A 25175-nucleotide genomic window follows, 5' to 3' on the forward strand; every position below is an offset into this window, starting at 1 on the left:
TAGCTCGTGGGAGTAGCTGTAGGCTTCCTGAGAAATGCCTGCGAGAGCTTGTCTTTGGGTTGGGTTAGTGGTTGGATCATAACGATTCATACACATGGCTCAGATATCCCAAATAAAGTATTGCTTCCCATTGTGATATTGGCCATAATTTGCTTCATTGCCTGGCAGTTTCAAATTATTTGACAATAAAAGTGTCAGCAAGCCTATAAAAGTAAAACACATGCTTAGAGGAAGATGATGCTTTATTTTTAAAAAAATGGTGTACAGTGACTTTATGAAGAAAAGAACCACGGCTCTTTATAGTCCAGTTTTCAAGTGTAAAGTGTTACCCAAAGTGTTTTGTGGTGCTTCACAGTCAGAGGCTAAGAAAGCTAAAATCGATATCAAAAATGCATATTATTTTTCTGGGCTTGAAAGCCAAAAATGTAACTATAAATTTGCATTTTGTGGTGCAAATATTCTCTGAAAGTAACACGGCCACATCTTACTCATCTGTATTGTTTCAGAGGGACAGGAGGGGAAAAGAGCTTTTGCGCATCGTGTCGTGTAGCATTTCAGTTACCATACTGACTTACAAGCCTGTATTCACTTTAAAATCAACAGGACTTGAAATATTTTCTCCAAACTCCCGTCCTGGGTCCCTGCACAGGGAGCAGAACCCCAGTTCAGTTGGATGCGGAAGGGCCGCTGCCAACAGCGCCGGGGAGCTGAGAAGCTCCTGTAAGGAGTGGCACATCCAGCCGATCCTTTCTGCAAGGCTGTGACATGAGACACTTGTTTCTGCTTCTTTTCAACTTGATACCGTTTTATGTACAAAATGATTTTTAAGTTGTGGTGTCAGACCTTTTCCCTGTGAAAGGAATGAAATGCTCTTAGTCATTTTTGAAGGTGACTTCTAAAACAGATGCAGAAGGCAACTTTTTTTCTTGATGCTGTTGGCTAACTTATTAATGATATGTAAGCAAGTCATTCTGTCAGTAGAGCAACTGACAGGTTATCTGATTTTTCTCATACTTTGCATTGTTCAGTTTTAGTTAATACAGTATTTTGCAATATGTTTGGGAGGAAGAATTATATATATACACAGAACTGAAGCCTCCCTTAGGAAAGCTATGCCCATGCTTCCAAGAAGGAGTTTGGATTATTTTTGCTATGTGTCTTTTACTTGTGGTATAGCTTCTTATTCATGCTAGAAAACAAATTGAAACATTAACATGGGATTTTTAGAGAGTGCTCAGGTCTTCTGACTGTTAAACCTCCTTTATACATCATGTACTTTTCACCCTAAAATGAAGCCAGGTAGGTGTTCATTGCTTTTGCTCCCAACAAAGTGATGCAAAGCAAGATGAGCTTCTCTCTTGGAAGGTTTTGAAAGAGATTGAGCTATGCAATAAAAGACTTCACCAGCATCAAGCTAAATCGGTAAGAACTTTGACATACAACCACGTGCTTCTCTCTGATCAGTGACGCTCCTCTGGCCACCTTCCTGTTCAAGACCGCTTGGAAACCTGACAGCCTCAGACACATCATCTCTGCATTCATTGAGATCAGCAACTAACAATTGCATCCCTGCTGAAAAAGGAGTGGGGAAAGGGTTGTTCTGGAATTAAATTTTTCTTCATTTAACAGAAAACTGAATTCACAATTAAGTTTTGTAATGGACAATATACACAGTCTGCTAGATGTGTAGCCCTTAATTTTTCTTATCTAAAAGGGAAATATAATAAAGTTTGGAGATATTTTGTTATATTATTGCATATGTTACTCTACATTAAACAGTTTTTAAAAGGTAAGCCATAGATCAAGATGCCTGTAAGGCCTATTTTCATTTGTGTGTGTAATTTGTTTAGATTGCTGCTACTTTGATAACAGTCCAAATAACATTAAGTAGTTGTTTCTGTACATGGCCCTTGTAAGACTCCATTATCAGGCAGGTAATTTTGTACATGCAATTGAGAACATACTAAAATACGTTAATAATATCTCTTTTACTAGCAGTTTCCTAGCAGTTACCATCTAATTTCAGGGTAAAATAAATTTATTTTTTTGTAAGGAACGAGGATTTAAGGAACCTGCTTTTAGAAACTTTTTCCAGTTAGTCAACAGAAGATAGTAGCTCACATGCATTTTATTTGACTTAAATGTGCTTCACCACTTATTTTGCCTGGCAAGCAAAGATATGAAACTGGGATCTTCTCAGGCTCCCATTATTTCCTCAGGATAACTACAACATCTGGGCTATTTCCATGTCTTGGGCAACATTTTAACTAATGGATGTGTTCCCAACTGAAGTTAAATGGAAGAGAATTCCCAATAAGAGCCAAAATATCTCCCAAACGTACAGTTTGGTTTGGATCCTTTTTCACTGAAGCATACAGGCTGGCTTGTGTGTTGTGCTCTGAGGTGGAATTTGAAAGATCATCTTCCCTCATGTCTCCTCTTGTCTGGAAGCCAAGAAACCTGAACAAATGGTGCTTCCTAGCTTGTGAGCCTTGTTTTGGTGTTCCATCAGCTTTGTGATTCCCCCCCCCCCCCCCCCATTACTTGGTGCTCCAGTAACTCAAAAAACTATTTGACAACTACAGAGTGATGAGTGGGTTTGAGAAAATGCTGATAATTGCAAGGTTAAAGACATAGCTAAAATTTTGCCTGTGGTAAGTCTGGAATAACTATTTTTCAGGTAAAATATAGAAAGCATAGCAACTTAGTAGACATGGGCAGGGAGTTTGAAGTTGTTGGTCACAGCTTTACTGTCACCATGCTGAATGGACACTTACAGTTGTAAATGCAGCAGGGTTAGGCCACAAAACTGCTGCAAATCCCACAAAGCACCAAGAAACTTGATTTGTGATTTTGGAAGGGTTTGGTCTGGGATAGATTGAAAGATTTGTAACTAATCTGAAATCTGTATCTTGTTGGCACGCTAGAGAACATAGCAACTTCTTACATGATTCGTAGTTGCTGCAACTAGTTTTCTGTATCCTTAGATTTTCTGTGTGTATCATTATAGTTATTTTTAGAAGTGAGTCTAACCATAAAATCAAAACTTAGGCAGTGTTGATGGTGTTTCTGATTTTGAGGTTTGGCTAGGCTGGTTTACAGTTGCTATGTTGGTGTCAAATCGTGGGGTTTTTTACCCTGTGGGTCTGACATTTGCTGTCTGTTGTGTATCTTTTTCCAATTAGCAACTTTCCATTTTAACATACCGTATTTCATATTTAAGTGAGTGTATATAGTGTTTGTATTAGCTCTGCGTGTACATGAATAACTTTGCAGTTCTCTCTGTAGCATTCTCCTAAGGAGTTTGCTCCTGTAGCTTTAAGCTTTGTGCAGTTCCGCAGCTGTAAACCATCGAGTTTGTTCCTGAAGTTCCAGTCCTGCAAGTCTCTCTGCAGGTGAACCTTGCCCAGTTTGGGGAGGCTGGCGATGACTTCAGCAGGGCTTGCACTCAGTGCAAAGATTTGTTCACGGAGGAAATTGTAGGGTGGATTTTAAAATTTCTTGGAGTAAATCTTCATGAGTATGTGTCTATGTATGCAATGCAGCAAGAAGAGCCCCAACCCTGCTGAAATATTATTTAGCTTTATCATGGTTGCCTTTGTTTATTTATTGTCCATTGCTTTCAGTGGCAGTTATGTTGGAAATGGTGAACGTTTACAGCTGAGTGCTGTAGCACTTTTTGTGGTAGCTTATACTTATCTTTACCTAGTCACGTATGCTGGTTGAGGACAGAGCTATGCTGCAAAGTTTTCCTAATTACTTTTGTAATTAGGACTCAGTGGCAGAGAGGGTGCCCCAGTGGAGTGTCCTTCCTTCTGCTTGTGTTGTCTGGCTGACCCTACTGGGAAGCAGAAGCAAGAGGAAGAAAACTTCAAGGTTTTCAAACACAGTGAAGGAAAACTATATTTCTTATGATGATAAGAGTCTCATACAGTTGTTTGAGGTGGTTGGAAGAAGACTTAAATTAGTAGATTTCAACTCTGATTCATTACCTAAGAAATCAGGAGTTCACACAAATACTATGTGTCAAGACCAAAGTCTTACATGTAAAATGTGCCTTCTTGTATGATGAACTAGGGGGGTTATTTGCTCAATTATTGTTTGGTCCAAATGGTTATTTTGTTATTTGCTGATTTTTGAGCCTGCTGAAACCAGTGCAGTGCCTTATCAGGTAGGCTCAAGAAGCATAGTATTGCAAATGTCTAACCTGGTTCTCACAAGGGTGTGGAGACCCACTTGCTAGTCTTGTAGATTGATTTCTGGCAGCTGAGCAATCAGTGGTGAATCATTGATTCAAGTACAGAATAAATATGTTTCTGAAGGGGTAGACCAGGCTTTTTGTCCCCATAAAAGACAGCACTTTATGTTGGGTTTTTTTCTTCTATCTCTGATGCAGAAAACTGTACTAAATGTTCTTTTCTGGTTGGATCTTCCCATAATCCTTGTTTCTTTAATCTGTGTTAGGCAAGTTTGTCTTGAAGGAAAGTTTATATTGTGAGCAGTGGCAGTCAGCCTTTATTGGGGACGTTTTATTTAAACCATCAGATGCGTTTTGACACTTAGATGCAAAAGGCCATAATTTAATTAACGTTTCTCTGTTAAGTTTTGAGGTTAGACCCTTTATGTGATGCTAGCATTTCTCAGGAAAGAAAAAAAGGACATGTTTTTTCTTCTGAGAAGAGGTCCTAGAAACTGGAACTGAAGAGCTTGAAGTGGATTCCTTACGTACTTTTTATCTTCCTTCATGTGTTCTCTCAGTGTTTCCATCCAGGACTAGAGCACTCCATAAGGGTGTCAATTTAAGCCATATGTAATGCAGATACCCTTCTGCTAGGAGATTCCGAGGGACTGTTGTCTCATTTTACTTAGGAACAGCATTCAAATACTGATTATATGGCCAACTACCAAAATGCAGACGGCTTTTAAGTGCAGAGCAAGAGAAATGTCCTGTTCTACTATTTCTTTAGAACTAAATTTTCACTTCTTCCTCCTCTGTTTCCTTTTTAGCCTCTTCGATATGGGAGGAGAGTATTACTGCTATGGCTCTGACATCACCTGCACCTTCCCTGCAAATGGAAAGTTCACTCCTGACCAGAGGGCTATCTATGAAGCAGTACTGAAGTCATCGTGGGCTGTAATGAAAGCAGTCAAGCCAGGTAAAAGATGGGTACATGTCAGCAGGAATTGACAAGCTTGATGGCAGCATTCAGGCTGTCAAGGCAATTATGTTTGGATTTTAGAAAGTGCTGGAAAGGAACAAGATGACAAAATTAATTTCCATGTTTAAACAGCTCCTGATGGAGGATAGAGGTAGGACACACAACACTTTCCATACAACACTTTTAAAGAAATAGCACATAAACAGTTACTAATAAGATTCAAAAGGTATTTTAATCTTCCACTTTTTAAAAAATCCTCTAATCTAATGGTGACAGTTGTTACTCTGGTGTGTGTTTACATTGGCAGCCATCTTGTCAGCAAGCTTATGCCAAAGACTGAAGTCAGAGTTTGAGTGAACATGTGTGTTGTGCTTCGGTTTGTTTCAAGCATTTTCTGTATTTTACGTGTAAGCTCAATAGAAATCTGTTAAAAAAGAGGATGGAGTGTGCATCTTTGGGAGAGATACTCAATTAGCCTTAAAAAGCTTTAGAAAGCACTGGATACTGGGTACTTCACTGTATGCCTTTAAATTGCAGGCAAGCTAATTCATCAAGTATACATTTTCATAGTTGAAGCAACTGCCTGGCTTGATGAAAATCTTATTTTTCTCTGATTCTGCTTTCAGGGCAGCAAATAAATGCTTTTAGAGCTAACTGCTGCTGTGATTTTGAGTCTTTCACTGGTGAAGGTACTTGAGCATTTCTCAGTATTACTAATAGAACAGCTTTGAGAAAAATGTACTTAATGCACAAAGCACACTTATCCTTTAAATTTACCATATTAGCTTTCAATCATTGGGCCTTGAGTGCATGGGCTTTATGGATTACCAATCAGAACATACGTAATTTTCCTATTATACAAGCTGGCAGCAGCACTGTTCATTTGAGGAGCTTGGAAGGAAGCAATAACACTTGAAGCTTATCTGCAAAATGAGACTAGATATTTTGCCATTTTAATAAGCAAATGCATTCTCCATCATCTGCTGTTTCTCCCCTGAAGAATCTTGTTCCTGTTCCTCTTCATAGTTTGCTTTGCATTTCAGTGCCGCCTTTAATTTCACGTAACATTTTTGGTAGTATTTCACGCTAATAAGTTGTGGACTGTCTTCAGAACTTGAGACCTAATATGATGCTGTACTCAGGATGGTGTAGAGAATTCCTTAGTTTACTTAACACTTTATTTACAGTGTCAGAAAATAAGGACATACCAGGTTAAGTATTTCTTTAAAGTAGTTGCAAGGATCCTTTACTAACCTTGGGAGTTTGAGATTCATAGACAGAGAAATGATTCTTAAAGTCTGGCAGAAGATGGGACTGAACTTTCTGTTCTCACTATGCTTTAGTTGTCTTGCCTGTTTGGAAGAATGGTGCAAATGCATTTATGCTGTTTATGAGACTAGTAATCATGAATTTTCTGGCTACAGAAAGCAGGTTAAACACATGTTCTATGGACTGGTTCATTGGTTTGGTTAATTTGGTACCTCTGTGCAGTGAAATGCAACCTGGACCTTTCACACTCTGTTGAATTACAGATCTGGGTAGAGTCCTGCAATCCGCAAAAATTTTCACCATCTGGAAAAGTCTGCTTTTTGGGTCCGTATGGCTTGTACCCTAGTTCTTTTGCACCTTTTAACCCATCTGTCCACTGATGCAAAAAATCTGACAATATTATATTTTCCTCTGATGAGCTCTCAAAAACACACCAAAGGCCAAAGACTGTTTACTAGTGAAATTGGTATGAAACACTTAAAATAGGTAGTTGGCAGAAAAGTACTTACAATGTCTGAAATGAATTTACAGTGTTCTAAAGACAGTTCAAACTGAAATGATGAGTTGGAATAGAGAGACATCCTCTTTTGTATACAACTTTAAATAATTTTAAAAATCAGATATTATTCAAATAGTTACTTAGTCCTTTTGTTTTCTTACTAAAGGTAACATAGGAGATGAGACATTTCTGTAAAAGGCTTTCATAAACCCTTTGAAAGAAATGTATCTGCTTTGTACCTTCCACCAAATTCCTTTAAAATGTCTTGTGTAGCTGTTTTAATTGAACACTGAGACAGACAAACTGCCATGTCATGTACTGTTGGATGGCTAGTTGAAAGTGGCATTGGATCTCCTGGAAGGCTAATATTCTGCTGTAGAAAAAGAAGAAATAGAAACACTGACCTTCATAGCATGGTTAGTGTCACATACTTCTGAGGCTGCTGAGAAACCCCAGAGCCCCTCAGAGGGGTTGATGCAAACTGAATGTATTGTTACTGCTGCCCAGAGAAAGCCGTTTCTGTGGGAGAGGCTGCAGCCTCCTTCGTCTCGTTGAACAAACCTAATTTGTTAGCTCATTGACTGAAGCACCAGGATCCGCTCCTGGGGGAGCCGGGTACTGTCACAGAGGGGAGCAGGAAGGGATGATGTGAATTCAGCTCTCAAGTGTCTCTTCTCCCTGTCTGACGGAAAGTTAATACTTTAGATCTCCGAAAAAGGAGGCAGAAAAGCTTGCGGGTTTAGAGGCGCTAAATGTAAAACCCAGCCCCATCGTGTTTTAGTCAGATTTTCTGAATTATGGAGCCCTTGTTCATTTTGCTATTATTTTTGTTTGTCTTCATTTCCGAGGGTTCCTAAGATCAAAGACAGTCAAGTGACTTGGCTCACATGGCAGTAACCATTCATGGGGCAGGCTGCATAGAAGGAGTGTACGCAGCAGAGTCAGCAACTGTAGAAAATAGCATTTCTCTCCAGCTGCAGAATTGGGGCCTTAATTATGCCTTGTGGCAGAGGGTCACAGGGGACATCTAGTTGTTGTCTTCAGAAGGTTAATGATTCCCAGAGTCTTTCTCATTGCAAGATAGGGAGTAAGTACTTTAGGGAGAGTCACTAACCAAATACTGGGTTACATAACTGTGTTTATGGAAGGACACACATTTGCTAGCAACCTTAAAACATTTTATATAGATGTGTGTAGTTCAGAGATTTGCATTTCTTTTTTCAGTTTGGCTCTCATATGAACCTAATTGACTCTCAAGTAAAGTTACTTTCTGAGAGATAATAGACCTCCTAATACATTTTGTTTATAGTTCTATATAAAAACAGTTGTCATAATTTTTAAAATACTCCAAAACATTGTATTTTATTGTAGAAAAGCATTCATCTGACTACATCCTGTGCATGGTCCAAACATGCAAACAGCTGAAATCACATGTATGGGTCTCCCTACCTTCCAACTCAAAGAACAGAATTCCTTCTGTGTGCCAAATAATATATTCTGAAAGTTAAGAAACACTCTCTGTGGGATTATAGCCCAAATTCAGTGCAGTCATCACAACTCCTGCCACAAACCAAATCTGCTTAAAATAAGAGGAGAGAAAGACATATTCAGTCTTGCATAAGCAGCAATTTTGAAACTACTGAACATGGATCTCCTATGAAGACAGCGATGCTTGTCGCTGAAGTGAAAGAGTCAAAAAGGCATGCTTGTGTGGCAGTGGGATAATTGTCTCTTTCCTACAAAGTCAGGCTCATGATCCAAAATGTCAGAGAGGAATGTTGCATTTCTACTTAGGGGATATTCTTAATGCGGTCAAGTCCATCTGGGTTAAATTTATTCTTCCACAGAACTAAAATACAGGGGCGGATGTGCAGAATATTGACACTTCCATTCACTTCGGTGGCTGAGGCATAATCTACTTCTTACTCAGAACAGTGATTTGAGAAGCAATTTGTCTTTACATAGATATTCTACATAAAAAGAATTGTTAAAAAAGAGTGAACTTGTAAAGCCAAGTATCCTAGACTTAGAGTATTCCAGAAGTTAACGTGCATATTTGTCTCACTTCTGCATTTTTTTTTAATCTCATTAGATTTACTGAATTGGTTGAGGCACATTAGGTGCACTCCTGGAGCACATCTCCCCATTTACTTTCATCTGAAATGAATTCAGCTCGTGCACTTCAAAACTCCACTGCGTAAACCAAAACACAGTAAGTGGGGACAACTGAGAGATTTCACCTCCAAGGATGATTGGAATTAAAATCTTGTAGATACATCCGTTGTTTCTCCCTCTGCTATCTTCACGCAATGCGTGTAACAGAAAGAGCTGAGCTAATGAGCAGCTATTCGGTAATTTATTTTAACCTTTTGTTCCATGCATGGCCCAAAGCTGTTTATTGCCTACTGTTCAAAACCTGCTCCGAATCCAGAATTATCAACGTCCTCACCGGTTTTTCTCTGAGTGCTCATCATAACAGTACACAGGTGCTTGGCAGGCAGTAAGTTCACTTGCACTTCATCTTAGTGATGTGAAAGTGTGCAGCAGTTCCCCTTCTGCATGCAGTGGCAGGCAGGCTGGAGAAGCTAGTGTAAAAGCTATTGACTCATTTGGGATTCCAAGATCAAGATTGAATTTCATCAGACTTGAGATTTTTTTTTTTAAGGGAGTTGAACATTGCTCTTGCTCAAATCCCAGCTGTTTTGACCTCTGTTACAGCTGTGAGTGCCCAGCCTTTCTGCAAATCAGACTCCAGGCTGTCAAGCCAGACACTGGTAAAATGAAAGAAAATGATTAATGAACAAATGTAAAATAAATAAATAAAAATTAAAAATTGTGTTTGAAGCAAGTTGCCTAGCATCCTGCTGCAAGTCTGAGGCAAGAATGGTTGCTAATTCCCAGTGGCAACATTCAGGTGCATTTGCCATGCTTGCTTTTTTTGTGAAGTCTCTTGTTTCTCTTCCTGTACACCTCCAGCTTTTTCATCAGATGGAAGAGGAGTCATATGAGGAACAGGTATTCTCAGTGGTCTAGCAGGAGCTGTGCTTGCCTTGGAGCTAGAGTCTTCTGGAAATACGGTAGCCCTAGAACTAAATGAACTTGGGGCTTCCTGTGGATTTGCATCATGTGGTTGGTAGGAAGCTTTGGTTGGTCTGGTGGAAGCTTTTCCACTGGGCTGAGGTACTTCTGAAGCTCTCCTCCATGTGAATTCTCCTGTCTGTAGTAATGCATGAATGGATATCGCAGTTTTGCTTGCATCAGGTCTTCTGTCTTTTAGCCAGCTGCCTACATTACAAAATGTAGCACTGGGTATATTCCTCTGGTGAGTGTCATTGAAAATCTCCAAAAGGTTTTAAAACTTTTATTGTAGGACTGAAAAAGGCAGCATCATCAAAAAGGCCTTGCTACTATTGAAATCCCACCTAAAGGAGTACATGGTCATTTAACCGAAGGACTGGACCCGTAACACATCAGCACCGAGGGTCCAAGCAAAGCTCGCACAGACAGCATCAATTGATATTGCCTAAGTCTGGAGTCCTTGATGCTGTAATCGTAAAAATACTGCTCTTGGTGTAGCTCTCCCTCACCCCTGTAATTGCCCAGGCTTAAAAAAGCAAACTGTGGTGGAAAAAGAAAGTATTATGTAGCACAACATCAGTAGGCATAAGGCTATATAGTGTAATGGTTAATGGCAGGGTGTGAGGTCTCAACTCTGATGTCTGTAGTACCTCCAATGGACAACTGTCGTGGTAGCAGTTGAAAGTCTGAACTGCAGGGGTAGATTAGACCCTTTTGTGAGCAAGTTTGACTGGTCTGTTGATAGTGGAAAGATCTGAAGAACTTGAAAGGGTACATGTGCATTGTTCCCAAATCCTGTCTCACTCCATTCTTTATCCCAGTTGCGTAAGTTAGATCCAATGTCATTCTAATAGCTTTATTAACCATTATTTTTCATAAGTTACACCTGGGAGACCAGTATTGTTTGCTTTTTGTCATTAATATAAATCTATTTGAAGAAACATGTAAAATATTTGGTTTTGCTGAAAGTCCCTCTCTGAAACTTCTAGAAAACAACTTGTTGAAGGAACATGATCTAGCTTTGAAGTTAGCCCTACTCTGAGCCAGGGTTTGGACCAGATACCCTCCTGGCATCCCTGCTAACCTAAATCACTCCATGACTCCAAATGTGTTTTGAAATGTGCAAATGAAAATGTCAGTGATGTAAGAAAAAGAGATGTTGATGAGAATCAATGCCTGTGTGCTCAGCTCTAGCTCTTAAAAGGGGAGGTAGTACTTTGCAAACCAACAGATAGTGATGTGCTTCAGTTTCTGCGTGAAGCGCGTTCATACTTAACCCAGCTTTGAACATCACTTTGTTCTCGTATGGATGCTTTACTGTCAGTGATACATACAAGTCCGATAGTGTTCAGGAAGTTACTGTGGAGTAGCTTCTGTTTTAGTCTTTAGCAAATGACTGTGTATTTATACCATGTCCAGCCTCTGAAGTGATTTCTGCTGTTTATTTTTTGGTTTATTATCTTGAGCATTTAAAAAATATGAATAATGAGAGTTCTATAAATTTAATTCCTAGTTGATGAGGACAGTATGGTTTCTACATATAGAACATTTCTATATACAGTTTCTATTTTGCGAAACGTTGAAGTTTCTCAAATACATTAAATCTGCTACTGTGTTGAGAAGAAATAAAAAGGAAGCACGCTTATCTTTAAGCTTTGCAATTAAAGCTATTTTGGATTAATGCAGTAGATCATAAACAGACTCTTTAAGATTAATGAGTTAAATATTGGAGCAATCACATACTTTCCATTTTCATCCCTTGCAATTGCACTCTGGGACGTCCGAACATTCCTCCCTGTCTTCTCTGTAGAGTAATGGAAAGTCACAGGAGAAGGGGAAGGAAGGGAGCTTGTTGTGCTTAACATTCCCGGTACTACTGCAAAACTTGTGTATGTTTAAAAAAATGAGCAAAAAAACCCTTTTTCAATCTCTAAGCTATACACATTAGTATTTGGGGGTAGAGGGAGAAAGAATTAAAACACCTCGATCAGTAAGGTCTATTGTCCTAAATTCCAGTTTTAAAAAAAAGATTTCTTTGTCTAGCAAACTGCTCCCAAGGAACAGTTGAGTAAGGCCAGGTTGGCAGCCAATCAATTCCCTATCTCTACATTTATATGATTTTAAAAGCTTGTATATCCAAAGTCCCCATTGAACCGAAATTGCATTCAGACATTAGCTGTGCAGCTGGGAATATTTGCTGATTGATGTTTGTTTGTTTCAATAAAATGAAAAATAACAAATAGTTCCAAATATGCACAGAAGTTGTTGTTCACCAAGTCAGTTTATGTGCCGTGTGAAAGCTTTCCTCTTTGGGATGCTGACGTTACTATAGGGTCTCCCTATAGGATTTGTATCTCTCCATTTTTTCAAGTTGGAGCTCATGCTCAGGGGTATTTGCATATCCCGGAGTCATGCATTTTACTATCCAAGAGAGTGAGTATCGTGTTGCCTCTGGCTTTCAGGCATTGCTTTTCTGATAAATGCTGTTGAGGAACATCTTGAAACAAATCTCCATCCCAGGACTAACATCTCTGATAATGGAAGATGGAGGTTTCTCCATATTAGGGCTGGAAGATTCCTTGCCTGTTTATAGCTTTCCCAGAACTCAAGTTGCACGTAAAGACATGGGGTCTTTAAGTTCTTAAATCCTTTCTTCCAGGATCAAAGATCAGTCATTGCAGATTTCATTGATGCCAGGATTGCCATGTAATCTTTGAGCAAGAAGTACAGTCAGGTACACTTCAAAACAAAGTACAGTCAAAAACATTTCAGGCAAAGAAGTAAACCCACGTGCCAAGCAAATAAAACATCCTTTAATTGATCATGAAGATATCAGCTGCTGCTTAGAGCCTACCAGGAATGGGTCCCCTTTTGCTGTAGGTGCTGAATAAATGCAAAGAAGTAAGTAGTTCCTAAAAGACTAAGGTCTTTTGAGGTAAAGAGGCCGAGCGGAGAGGGTTGGAGCAAACAGGCAGTGAGCGCAGGCCAGCAGCTGTATGGCTTGGACCGCAGAAAGTTCTCTGTAACTGGTGGTCCCTCCTCTGTCCCTGCTCCAGCTGCCTCACCGGGTCAAGTCTTGCATTTTGCAGTTGAGAATAGGTGTCTGAAGGTGTTTCTGTCAAGTTAGCAGTAACCCTTCCACTCTCATTTCTTTCTCGTGTTCAGTAGGTTTAGGGCCAAACTGTGGGAGGTGCAGAACGATTCAGAGAAAGGTATTAGACCCTTCTGTAGGTCTAACTCTGAGGCCTTCCTTTAAAGACCAGGAGAAAAGGTCCTTGGGAGTTCACTAGGATGAAGTGTGACAACTCCATGGTGTGCCACCTGCCACACACAGCCTTAAAACCAGGCTCAGCATGTTAGTATTTAGGTTGCTGCTGCAGTCGTGCCTAGAGTTTGAGTGTTGGCCTCTCCTCTTTCTGGTTTTCCCTTGGTGGCAGAGGACCAAAGGAGGCCTTGTGTATTTGTAGGTGCAGGATGCTAAACAAAGGTAATCACACCTGGTCTTGATCTTTGTCTTCTGGGCAGCTGGAACTGCACAAGTGTTGAGCTGCTCTGTGAAACCCTATGCCCGCTTTTTGTGCCTTTCTCCTGATTTCAATTTTTGTTCATTGGTGTAGCTTCCCAACCACTTTGCAATGGAGGGGCCCGCCTCAGCTAGTTTCCCCATGTACATCCTTCCAAGGAATGTTGTCAGTTAGGACAAACCAAAGCAGCAGCTTTATTTTCCAGTGTTTTGCCTCCACTGTGTTTGCCTGCTGCTAAAGGATTCAAGTAGTAAAGCTCATGAAGGTAGATATAAGCCCAGGGACTTTAGAGGGTGAATGGTCTGTATTTTTGTACAGCAGAATGTAAACTTTGGATGGCGTGTATTCCTGAAGACATTTCAGTATCTAAATATTGAGGCATGGTTCTTTCAGTGAGACTGTCAGGAGGAGGTAGGTTCAGTGAACAAGTACTGGTTTCATAAATAACCTGTTTTATACAACAGAAAATGCTGTGATTTGAATTCAAGGTAGCAGTATGATTCCCTGTTCTATGTTCTAATAACATGTCTCTAACGAAAAAAGAATAGTGGAGAATTTAGCTCAAGTAGGATAGTACTAAGACCAGGGATTAGAATAACCCAAATAATTAAAGAACTGTTTAATTGGAAACTAATAGCTAGGGTATTTGACATAGCAGATCATATTACTGGCAGTTGTTTCTCTTACTAAGTTGAGCAGAGTTGTGCTTAGGAACATATGCAAATTCAAAATTTGCAACTTCACAGATTACTACTTCTTTTTGTCCATGACAGTTCTGTAACTTCTTTAGAATTCAGATTTATTTTTGTTTGCTACTATTTTGAATACTGCTTTAGGGCAATTGTCACTGTATTCAACTAGGATTAAAATTTATTATACCTAAAGAAAATAATTGGAAATGTTATTAATATTTATTCCTTCTAAGTTAAGTACAAGGTTCTCATTCATGTGCAGCGGGCGTTTTTTGCATGCAAGTCATTCGAGGTTTTTTTGTTCTTGTTTTTTTTTATTTAGTTCAGAGTTGTACTTAGTAAAACACCATGTGGGCACGCTTGTCTGTTGTGCTGTATAAAAACAGTAGCTAATTTTGATGAATTTTTAGAAAGAAATTGGTCTGTAAACTGGACCTTTTGACAACAGCACAACAGGGAAGGGTGTGGGAGTACAATCTATTTTACAGTTTGTATAATTTCAGAATGCCCATATGAATTATTCCCATTCAGATTGACATATTTTAGGCAAAGTGCTGCTGATCATTATTAATCTGCTGTAATATCTGAAGCAAAACAATTATTCTCAGAAATAAGACATTAATGACAGAAGTTGAAGATTTTATACCAATTCCTCTGAAGAACAACTGCTTTCGGGGCATGTTGTAACCTGTACTTGATATTCACAAATCCTGCTGAATGACACTGCAGTATTACTTTTTCCCCCCTTGCAGTTAAGAATGTGTTATTTTGTTAAAGACAGATTGCAAAGTAAATCTTGTCAATATATGTTTTAAAAAGCTATTTGTAGTCTGCTCTCTCCTCTACCGAATGGAGTTGGCTGTGGTTTTTGCTAGCATTAATGTTCATAAATGAGTTTCCTTTTGAATACTAACTCTCTGAGATTGACCCAGAAAACATAGGATAGCTTTCTGTTCTAAGTTAATTCCAGTTTTGTCAGTATAAATGGTTAAAGCATCAGCCACCACTTAGGAAATAAAAGCTGAAGGAACTAAAGGATGCACAGACAATACTGACAATCAAGTTGCAATCCTTGATTCTTGCAAGATATTATTAAATAAAAATGGTGTCATTGATTACTGGAGCTTTCATTGTTGGACACATAACTTAACCTTGCCCAGAATAGCAGTAACCTACGGCAAGAGGTGAAGGAAAAAGGCAGTATTTTCTGTCAAATTCAGCAGATCCGCCAGTCCCACTGTGCAAGCAGCAATCTGTTGAAATGCAAGATTTCAGACTCTGAGTCTGACTGCAAACCTTCTGGGAGCTGCTCTTCCCTGCTTGTGACTAACGCACAGGAGCTGACCCATGCATACAGTGACCACTGCAATGTTAGGAAGACTAAAATAAAGTTGAGTTATTTCCAAGTGTATAAAACCAGGCACTTTAAAACAGTTGGGCCTTTCTGCCCTGAAGTCCCTCTCATGTGGAGGTCTCTGAGCAGCCCTTCTGGGGCAGTGTCTGCAGGAGCTGCCGTGGTTCAGGGGCAAAGCTGCAGCTTTCCAGCCCGACTGGGCACGTGGGTTTTTCTGCTACTTTCAGTGGTTCTTCAAAGGTGCTGCTTGTACAAAGCAAATACATGTAGAAGTGTTTACAGACTTAGAGCCTAAATTGGCTGCAGGGTTTTTAGCCTTTCTCTAGTGAATGGGTTTTGGTTTAAGGCTATTTTTTTAAAAAAATCCTTTTTTCCTAATTGTAACAGGTTATAATATTGTAACATTGTACAATTCTGATTTTAACAGTGACCTTGGGGTGAATAAGCTGCTTTTACGTGGTCTAATGTGCACTGGTGCACTGATTTTCTCCCAGTTCAGTATTCAGGAAATGCACTCATTATACATTGTAATTTGAGTTGAAGTACAAAGTTCGTTGAGTCCTTCGATCTTGACACTGCATCAGCTGTAGCTGTCAGAGTGCAAACCTGCTAGACATAGATTATGCTGTTTGCCCTGAATCTTATCTAAACAGAGTCTTTTCTAAGCTTCAAAGATTGATAAGTTTCCACACTGCAATCACTCCCTCCAAGCACTTCCCTCCTTCCCCCAATCTTTCTTCTCTTCTTTTGAACGTACACCTATTTGGAAGGAACATGCAGTAAAATCCATAGTGTCTGCTGGTGCTGCTCAATCCCAGTGCTGCATCTTTCCAAACATGGAAAAAATCCCTCCTCTTAATCCACGTCTGCATCTGTTCGAATTGCTTTTCCTAAGGTTTCAGCATGGCAGACTTTATCTTGGTATTGCCTCTGATGTGTTATAGATCAACATGTGCAGGGTTTATAGTGAGGAGGATGGGTTTACCACTTAAAACTTCGATCATAGTGATGCAAAAGAAATAACACAGTACAACCGAATAGCACAATGCTGTTCAGACTTTTGAAGAAGAGGTCTGAATTTCGGAGGCGATGGGGAGTCATCCTGCTCCTGTCAGGCAGGTGTATCTTACTGGGGAATCGAGGGATGGTTTTTGAAGTTTGGAGCTGTGGCACTGGAACTCACAGCAGGCTGAAGTCTAGTTATCCCTGCCATCAGTACTGCAGGTATTTGCAGGTATGACACAGCAGCAAATTCAATATAGCTCCCATCACCTTTTTAGGATGGGAAAGTTAACAGGCTCTTCTCTTCATACGGCACTCAGTTGGAGCCATGCAACTGCCGTAGAATATAGCCTAAAATTACATCCCTGAATTAGGCATCCATATAGCCATCTAATGCTGACTCTGTGAGTCTTACAGGTAGTTATCTACACAGTATATGAAGCTTTGAACAGCTTAACTGTTGCCCAAACATTGTCAATGTTTGAGTACAGCATTTTGGTTTCTCACTCTGATTCCTCGCCCCGTTGCAGAGTTGCCTCAACTGGTGCTGCAAGAAACCAAGCTCAAAAAGTGAGCTACTACTGAGTATTTCATCTAGTGGGCCAAAAAGAAAGCGTGAAAATCAGAAATACAACAGAGTCTTCTCTAGCACCCAAGTGAAGAGGAAAGAAATAATTGGGTTTAGTATTTAAATGATGGTTTGGTTTGGTTTTTTAAGCTGGGTTAGATTGGAATTTTTAAGGACCTATTGTTTTATGGCTGATATGGTCACTGCGTGTTGGCAGATTTTAGTCTGTTCCAGTGGGTTGCTGGCTGGACAGAGATTGTGTGTTATGTCTGCATTTCAGTGGCACTGCCAGAGGACATCAGGCCTTTTGCCCTTGTCTGTGGACACTCAGAAATGAAATGTAACTTAACCTTAGCACAATTTGGGGAGAAGTTACTACAACCTTGCCATACTCATTTTTTTAGTAAGATTGTGACATCTGTGCTGGCAAAAAACCCCCACCCTACAACAACAAAAAAACCCTGCTAAATCATTTGTGGTTTAATCATTGTCACATTACAACCACAAAGTACCCTAAGTAGCAGCCAAAAAAATCCTGTTAGGCCTTTTCAGAGCACTTTCTGACCAAAGTGGCTAAATACCACGCAGTAATTCTAAATTACTTTTGTATGCTGTTTCTACTTTATGTTCTCAAATAGCTTCTAATAAAACATCAGAAAATAATCACTGGAATGAAAATACCAGTGAGTTAACAGCAACTGAGGAACAGTTTATAGTACGATGTGTTATAACAACTGATCTTTTTAATGCTACTGTTTAAAAAGTTATGGTATGTTCGTTAAAAGGTAGAGATGCTTTTGATTTCTGGTTTCACTAGAAGCATTTCTTTGGGGGTTTTTTGGTTTGGGGTTGTGGGTTTTTTTTTTTGAACAAAAATCTTCCCTGTCAATGGTGTGATCAAAGAGGTCACAGATTAGTGCAGAGATCATTATATGATGTTTCTGAGTCCCTAAAACATGGTGTTTTATCTGAAATTTGGTGGGTTTGGCAAACAGGTAATTAGAGAGGAAATATTTTCAAGGAAGTAAAACAATACTAATTTTATCTCTTTCTTTTCTGTCACAGTAGTATCTAAGAATATCAGATAACATTTAGGTTGGTGGGAGTAAATTTAGAAAAAACCCTTTTAGTAAACTTAATGTATTAAGTTTGCCATTTTTACACACAATACCTCACACGTCTGCAGACCTCTGCTATACTGTTTGCCTGGTATCTGAAAATTAATAGGCTCCGTAGTTATATGTTGTTTAATTAATCCATGATCTGTCACATTTCGTTATCAGACATATGCACTGTCTGGTCATTGCTTTGTAGTTCATTCACTCCGTATCTCAAGGGATCTCAAATGCTTTGGATGCTATAAAAGGTGCTTTTTGTCCTGGCCTCTCGCCCAAGCACATGCTGCATGGCAAGTAACGAATCGCAACCTAATGAGCCTTGGTAACTGAGCTTTCCTAGGGAGCCAATCGCTGGTTCGGTGACCTGTATTATCCAGTATCTCGTTTGGCAGAGAATTAAGAATGGAGCAGACACATCATCAGCAGATTTTCCTGAGTGCAGACTCATTTTGGTACAAGCTGTCAAAGTCCAAGGACCCTCCAATCTAGCTTTCTAAACCTCATCTGTCAGTGGACTATAATTGGTTTATAAATTGGCTTAAAGATAATAATGGAACTAACCTTTTTACACAAAAAGCATGTCTGCAACTATGATAAACTTCACCAAAGCTTAAAAATAATAGTCCTGAATAATACACGAGTAAAACTTCTTAGTGGGTGATTGGTGGTGGGAGCTTAGTGCAGGCTGGTGTTGCAAAACAGTCAGCCGTTGCAGTAACTCACATAACTGATGTTAGAGCCGCTTGTGTGGAAGTTGTTTTGTTGTGGTTTTTAGTTGTTTTTTTAACTGCTTCTTCTCACTACGAGAATGCTAACATGTTTTACCTCTGCTGCATCAGCTTGTGGTGGGTGACCGAGCTCTCCACCACGCCACTGTTAATCCAAAAAACTGAAGTGCCTGAACATCAAGTAACCTCCATGAATTAAGGATTCTTTGTACAAAGTGTTGTTCATTCAGCATTGTTTAGTGTTTTTTCTTCACATCTGCAAATGCTGTCCTGTTGGGCAGAACGTTCCCTGGCTGCCAGCACAGAGGTTTCTTAATTATAGTTTTCTTTGTTTTAACATGCTAAAGCTATCCACACATAGATGTGCACACAGACATCTGAATGGAATACAGATATCTCTGTGCTTTAACACAGAGATTCACATATCCTTACTGCAAGTCCTTCTGCCATGTCCAGATTGTTGAATTGCACGTCAGTGAGAGTACCAGAAAATTCTGTTCATGGCTTTCCTAGTCAAGGTAGCTGTGATATTTAATTTTTCCTCCCTTCTCTGCTTTTTGCCATTATTGGGAGTTCAGTATGTATGTAGGAAAATTAGATTAGTAGAATTTGAGGACTTTTGCTCTTCAGGTATTCTTACTAGTTAACTTAAATGACAGTTGAGTGCAGACATGGCAGCCAGTCCCAGAGGCAGCTGGGTTTGCACAGGCCATTGTATTATAAAGATTCCAATTGCCAGATAAACCTAATACAATTTTAGGTTTAAAATAAATTTGAAGAGTTCTGTATTTCTGTGTATGGTATATGAAATGTGTACAGCATATGAATATACTTTATATATAAAAATGGACTAAGAGATCTTTCTTGAATTAGGGTGCTTCCTTTCTTCCATAGATTGCGTTCTGTACTTTTAAGTAATTGCCTTATTGCTGTAAAGTAGTTCTTTCTCTTAACAAAGTTAACGTTTTTAAGATAATAAGGGTACTAGGAAATGCTTGAAGATTTGCATTTAGATCCTCTCTCTTTGTCGAATTGCCTGTTTAAAAAAAGGAGGAAAAAACTGTTTGTACCATATTATTAAAGTTTATTCCTAGCATGATGGGAATCGGCTCATATCAAGCAAGACAAGGATATCACCATTTTTTTAAGCGAAGACCAGTAAGGTCACTCCACTTAGTTCACTGTCTCTAGTCAGCTCAAAAATATCCTCATATTTTGTCTAGTAATAGTCTGTGTATGTGTGACTGTATTATACAATGCTTGTAGGTTAAGTGGTTTGGAGGGGAGTGGTCTGATAGTGTAAAATACTACCACACTGGAGTCATAGTAGAATAAAATGTGAAGCCAGACAATAGACTAGAAAATGCAATCTATCTATAACACTTTTTTTTTATATTTATAAATTAAGACTATTTGAACACCTATTTACTGGTAAAACAAGATTTGTACTATTTAGCAGGGTGCCTCCAGCAGTGGCTTAATTTCCCTCCAGCCAGAGCTGTCCCAGTGCTATCTGCAGCTTCTGCGGCACGCATGAGAGAGCTGGAGCTGAAGTACTTCCCATCTCTAGCAAAACTGATGGCACTGGCTAGATGATAAAAGAGTGGTCCAGAGTTGTTTTGTTGGGCTCTGTCCGAAGCACTGCCCTTGTTCCAAGAGAGAGCCCAAAGCTGCAGATTTTCCATCCAGCCTCATTATTTATTTCGCAGTGGAGCTTTTTGTTGTCCTCAGTCTCTAATGAAACAGATAAGATGAATAAAAACCAAAACAGATGGAGAACGCAGAGCCTGGGCGGGAGGAGGAGAGAGGAAATAGTCATGCTTTTTCTCAATGAGAGAAAAAAGTAGAGGCGAGGGAAGAAGGGGCTCTGATGGATTTCCTCAGTGCCCAGAAATGGTCAGGATTTACAGCCACAGCAATCTTTTTAGTTAGGGCAGTAGACTCATTCATTTGCTCTGTTAAACTTATGCAGAAAAATGGATGTGTGGTTTTGGTGGTTTTATTTCTGATCAGTTTAATCTTTATCTCTTGTTAGATGTATCTCTTCCTTAGTTTGATAAAGGTGCTGCTCCACTCCGAAGTGGAGTCTGTGGGTTTGGATTGAGACAAATAGTACCAGCACAGCTATAGAGGGAAGCTGTACTGCAAACAACAGGTACCTCATCTTAAGTTAGTTCAGAGCATCTGGGTTATAGTTGTGTTTTCTCTTCCAGCAACAGAGTTCTATCTTCATTTATATCAAGAGAGGATGAGGCTTCAAATAGTTGACCAGGGTCACACGTTACATGTAGCTTTGCAGTCGTGGGGATGAAAATAGAAGACTTGTAGACTCAGCTAAGAAATCATGGGAGACTTCCCAACAGAACATCTAGTGTCCCCCAGAAAGAATATTAAAGATTTTTAGAGCAGTTAGAGTTGATTGCAAAGTGCAGCAGCTGAACTGGGAGTTACACACAGAAATTCTGTATTCCCACAACTACAAAATAGAGAGGAAAGCAACTGTGATTCAGTAATGCTTCCAGTTTGATATCCATAATATCGATGCAATAGATTGTAATGATTTCAATATATCATGCAATAGATTGGACCCTATTGTGAGACAGCTGTGAAACATAGATGAATCTAAGGAAGTGAAAATTGCAATACAGTCCATGTTCAAAAAGATAAAAAGATAAATTCTTGTAAAATATAATTATGTTGCACACAGTTGTCAAAGAACATAAATTCTTGTAAAATATAATTATGTTGAACACAGTTGTCAAAGAACAACTGGTTATAGTTGTATTAATTCTTACTGAAGGAAAAATGTAAATTCCTTTCTGACGGAGGAAAAACACAAAAATAGCACATTTTGAACAGGAAGACTGCACACATTTTATGAGTAAGCTTCACTCACTTGGGCACTGTTGGCTTTTGTGAGGAAACAGCAACCGAGAGTTTGTCCAGCGTATTGTGCTGCACAGCTCTGCCTTGTGGTCTTGCTTGGGCACGGAAGGTGCTTCTTTGGCTGCATGCATGCAACAGGCTAACAAGTTTGATCTCTGAGTAATCTGATGGGGAAGAGGACACTGCCTGTTAACTAACTTACAAGCTGAGCTCATTCCCAGTCAGCGTTAATGGGAGCATAAAAGTGCATCGGTTTCTGTGTGGACGGTGTGCAAGACGGAGCAGCCACTTCCTCTTCATTTTGTTTCCGACCTTTATAACGGAGCCATATAAGACAACTGAATTTTGTTTAAGCACTCCCACAGGATGATTTTATTTCAGCCTTTGAAGCCTTAGTTCTTTCAGTAAAAGTGCTAATGTAATTATGATATGGCATTCATATTCACAAGACCCTAGAGCTGCATGTTTAACTGGATTAAAGCAAATGGAACTTGATGGGGTTTTGGCCTTTATTTGTTTAATCATGCCAAAATTGAACAAGGAAAATATTCTTCTACTGTACCTTAGCCCTAGTTGTCTTGACTCTGCAACCACGCTGTTGATGATGACTCAAAGCCATGGTGAACTAATTAAGACAGTACTGTGTTACTAACAAAAGAGCTGCTTTCTTCCTCCCTCCTCCCCCCAGCAGTTTGTCAAACAAAATTGTATCCTATACCAAAATAATAGAAATCTAATGTATCCTGGCACTCTGTCTCTAGTCAACCAACAGTATTTTGTAATGCTGTTTTAGTACGTGTATTAGAGGACTTGTGTTTTACACAGCCCATTAACACAAGGGAATCATTAATTTCTGGAGAGTGTCTTTGCCAGAAAGATGCGGGCTTTAAATCTTCTACGTATGTAGAAAAGTACTGTCCATCTCAAGTGTTCTAAATGGGTATGATCATTATTGAAAATAATAGGATAGTAATATTTTATGCTCTGCATTTTAAATAACTGTATTTTACAGTTGACATTCTTTTAGAAAACTCACTGATACATTTGCATCTGCACAGACGTGTTTAGATACAATGTCTTAACATTTCTTCACGTGGATCTGGATTATAAGGTGCTGCTGTTTATCAGTTGTAGTTTTCTGTGCATCGCATGCATGTTACGATGATTTTGTCTTGTTTAAAGTATTTTTGTGCTAATGTAGTTGCTTTTTCCACCTTTGTTTTTTATATAAACAAATGGCACATGTGTTACATCTTCTTTTTAAAAGTCGTCTTTAAAAACTTTTAGCAATAGTTAACTCAGCTGCTTGTTTCTGCTCTCTAAGGGGTCGCCTGGCCTGATATGCACCGTCTGGCTGACAGAGTCCATCTGGAGGAGTTGACTAAAATTGGCATTCTGAAAGGCAATGTAGATGACATGGTGAAGGTTCATCTGGGTGCAATATTTATGCCACACGGACTTGGACATCTACTTGGAATTGACGTGCATGATGTTGGAGGCTACCCAGAGGTTAGTGTTAGTCCATTCTCAACTGCCTTGCAGATTAACCCCTCTCAATTTGATCAGCATTTCTCTTAGTTTATGCACGATTAGCTGGTTGCATCTTCTCAGAGGTGGAGCAGATGTGCCTTTAAGTGTGTCTTTTTCTGGATGTGATATTTTATGCAGTTTACTTTAAGGGAATCTATTAGTTCATTGACACAGAAATTGCTTATGGGGACAAGTTAACTGATGCCACCCTTTGGGCATTCTTAATCTGTTCAATTTCTACATACATTGTGTTGTTCCTCCATGAGTCACCACTGTAATGTATATCACTCAAGCATACCCTGTGCTGTGGCAGAGAACATCTCAAGTCTGCCTGAGACCTGTAGTGGGAAGACTCACTTGCTTTGTTCCAGATGTGAGGCAGCTGTGGGAGCCCACTGCTGCACCTGGGCTAGTAAATCCCAATGGCTGTGTCATATGGAAACAAGCTGGCTCATGTTCCTGTCTTGAACTTTGGTCTCCAGTGTCAACATGGACACCAATGTAGATGTGTTGTCCTGGAATGAGAATTGAAAGAAAAAAATCCATCAAGGCTTCCAGTCTTTGCAAACGTGAAAGCATAACCTCTTGTATTCCGAGTTTCTGCAGAAAACACAGAATGATTACATTTTTCCTTGAATTAACATGATGGCTCATGACTGTGGTTTGAAAGCAGAATGGGTAAAATTCTGTAACCAATAAATGGTAAGAAGTTTGCAATGATAGTGAAAAAAAAGTCTCTAAAGAGAATTGAACTTAAGGTTTGAATAAAGAAAGGAAGTTTACAGCAGCTTCAGAAATATTTCAGAAGGATTTTCTGTGTGTTATATTTTGGTTATTTGAGGCTAACTGTTTAAGGGTTTTCAATAATACAGTATGAAAATGGATCATTTGCGTTCTCTCTTGTGTAAGATGTTCTTTTACAAGAACCTGAAAAAGAAACTAAGAACTTGTTAGGTAAGGTTTAAGCATATTTTGGAGCATGTTCATGTTGGGTGAACAGGCTACGTAACAGCTGCTATTGCTGGGTTCACTTTTGCAGGCAGGGAAGAAACTGTATATAATATTTGAGGGTACTCGTTATGTTCACAATATAATTATTGTTGAGACACAATACTGTGGTGACAATGTATTGGCATCAGCTAATAAACTTACATGTAATAAAAATGGAACAAAAATCAAAAGCAACCCTAGTCTGATTTTAAGGTTTCTTCACTAGCTAATACAGAAAGGATGGATGTTTGCCCCTCTATCTTTCCCAATTGCATTCTCTCTGTGTACAAATAGAGGCATTCAGCAAAGCACAAGGGACGTGATTACTTGGAGAGTTCATGGACTTAAAAATCCAGGACTCCAATGTTGCATGCCTTTGCTTAGATTGTTTTCACTTGTGTTGTGAATAACCTTTCTGAATTTGGTGGACTTACTACGGAAACTGGAGCACATATTCAGGACTTGGTGGGCTAAAGAGATAACTAGTGAGAATTGTGCGAGTGAAAAGTACCGTGCTTGGTTTTTACTTAGAAACTGTATGCTTTGAAGGTTAGAGCAAGTACCTTAATTTCAAGGGAGATTTCTAGAACTGATTGTGGGGGAGTATAGAGCAATGTACCCTATATACCTTCCATCTTTCAGCAGGTTTCTCAGTAGTGTGGCATATGAGCTGCAGAATCGGTTTTTGAAACAATTTTTATTTACATATGACTAAATTTATAACTGTTAATTATCCAGTATATTATATAATTTAAGCGTCATTTTTCTGAAAGCAGAC

General features: G+C 39.3%; 1 protein-coding gene across 3 annotated transcripts in view; it reads left to right on the top strand.

Annotated features, from left to right (window-relative positions):
* PEPD (peptidase D) overlaps positions 1–25175 on the top strand; it is a 176274-nt gene that overhangs the window by 132602 nt on the left and 18497 nt on the right. For all 3 annotated transcript variants that reach the window (XM_052798252.1, XM_052798251.1, XM_052798250.1), the window contains 2 exons: positions 5008–5156; positions 23202–23386. In XM_052798252.1, coding sequence (XP_052654212.1) covers positions 5008–5156; positions 23202–23386 — 334 coding nt within the window. The remainder of the gene's footprint in view (positions 1–5007; positions 5157–23201; positions 23387–25175) is intronic.

Source organism: Harpia harpyja, chromosome 9 (genome assembly GCF_026419915.1).
Source record: "Harpia harpyja isolate bHarHar1 chromosome 9, bHarHar1 primary haplotype, whole genome shotgun sequence".
Lineage (NCBI taxonomy): Eukaryota > Metazoa > Chordata > Aves > Accipitriformes > Accipitridae > Harpia > Harpia harpyja.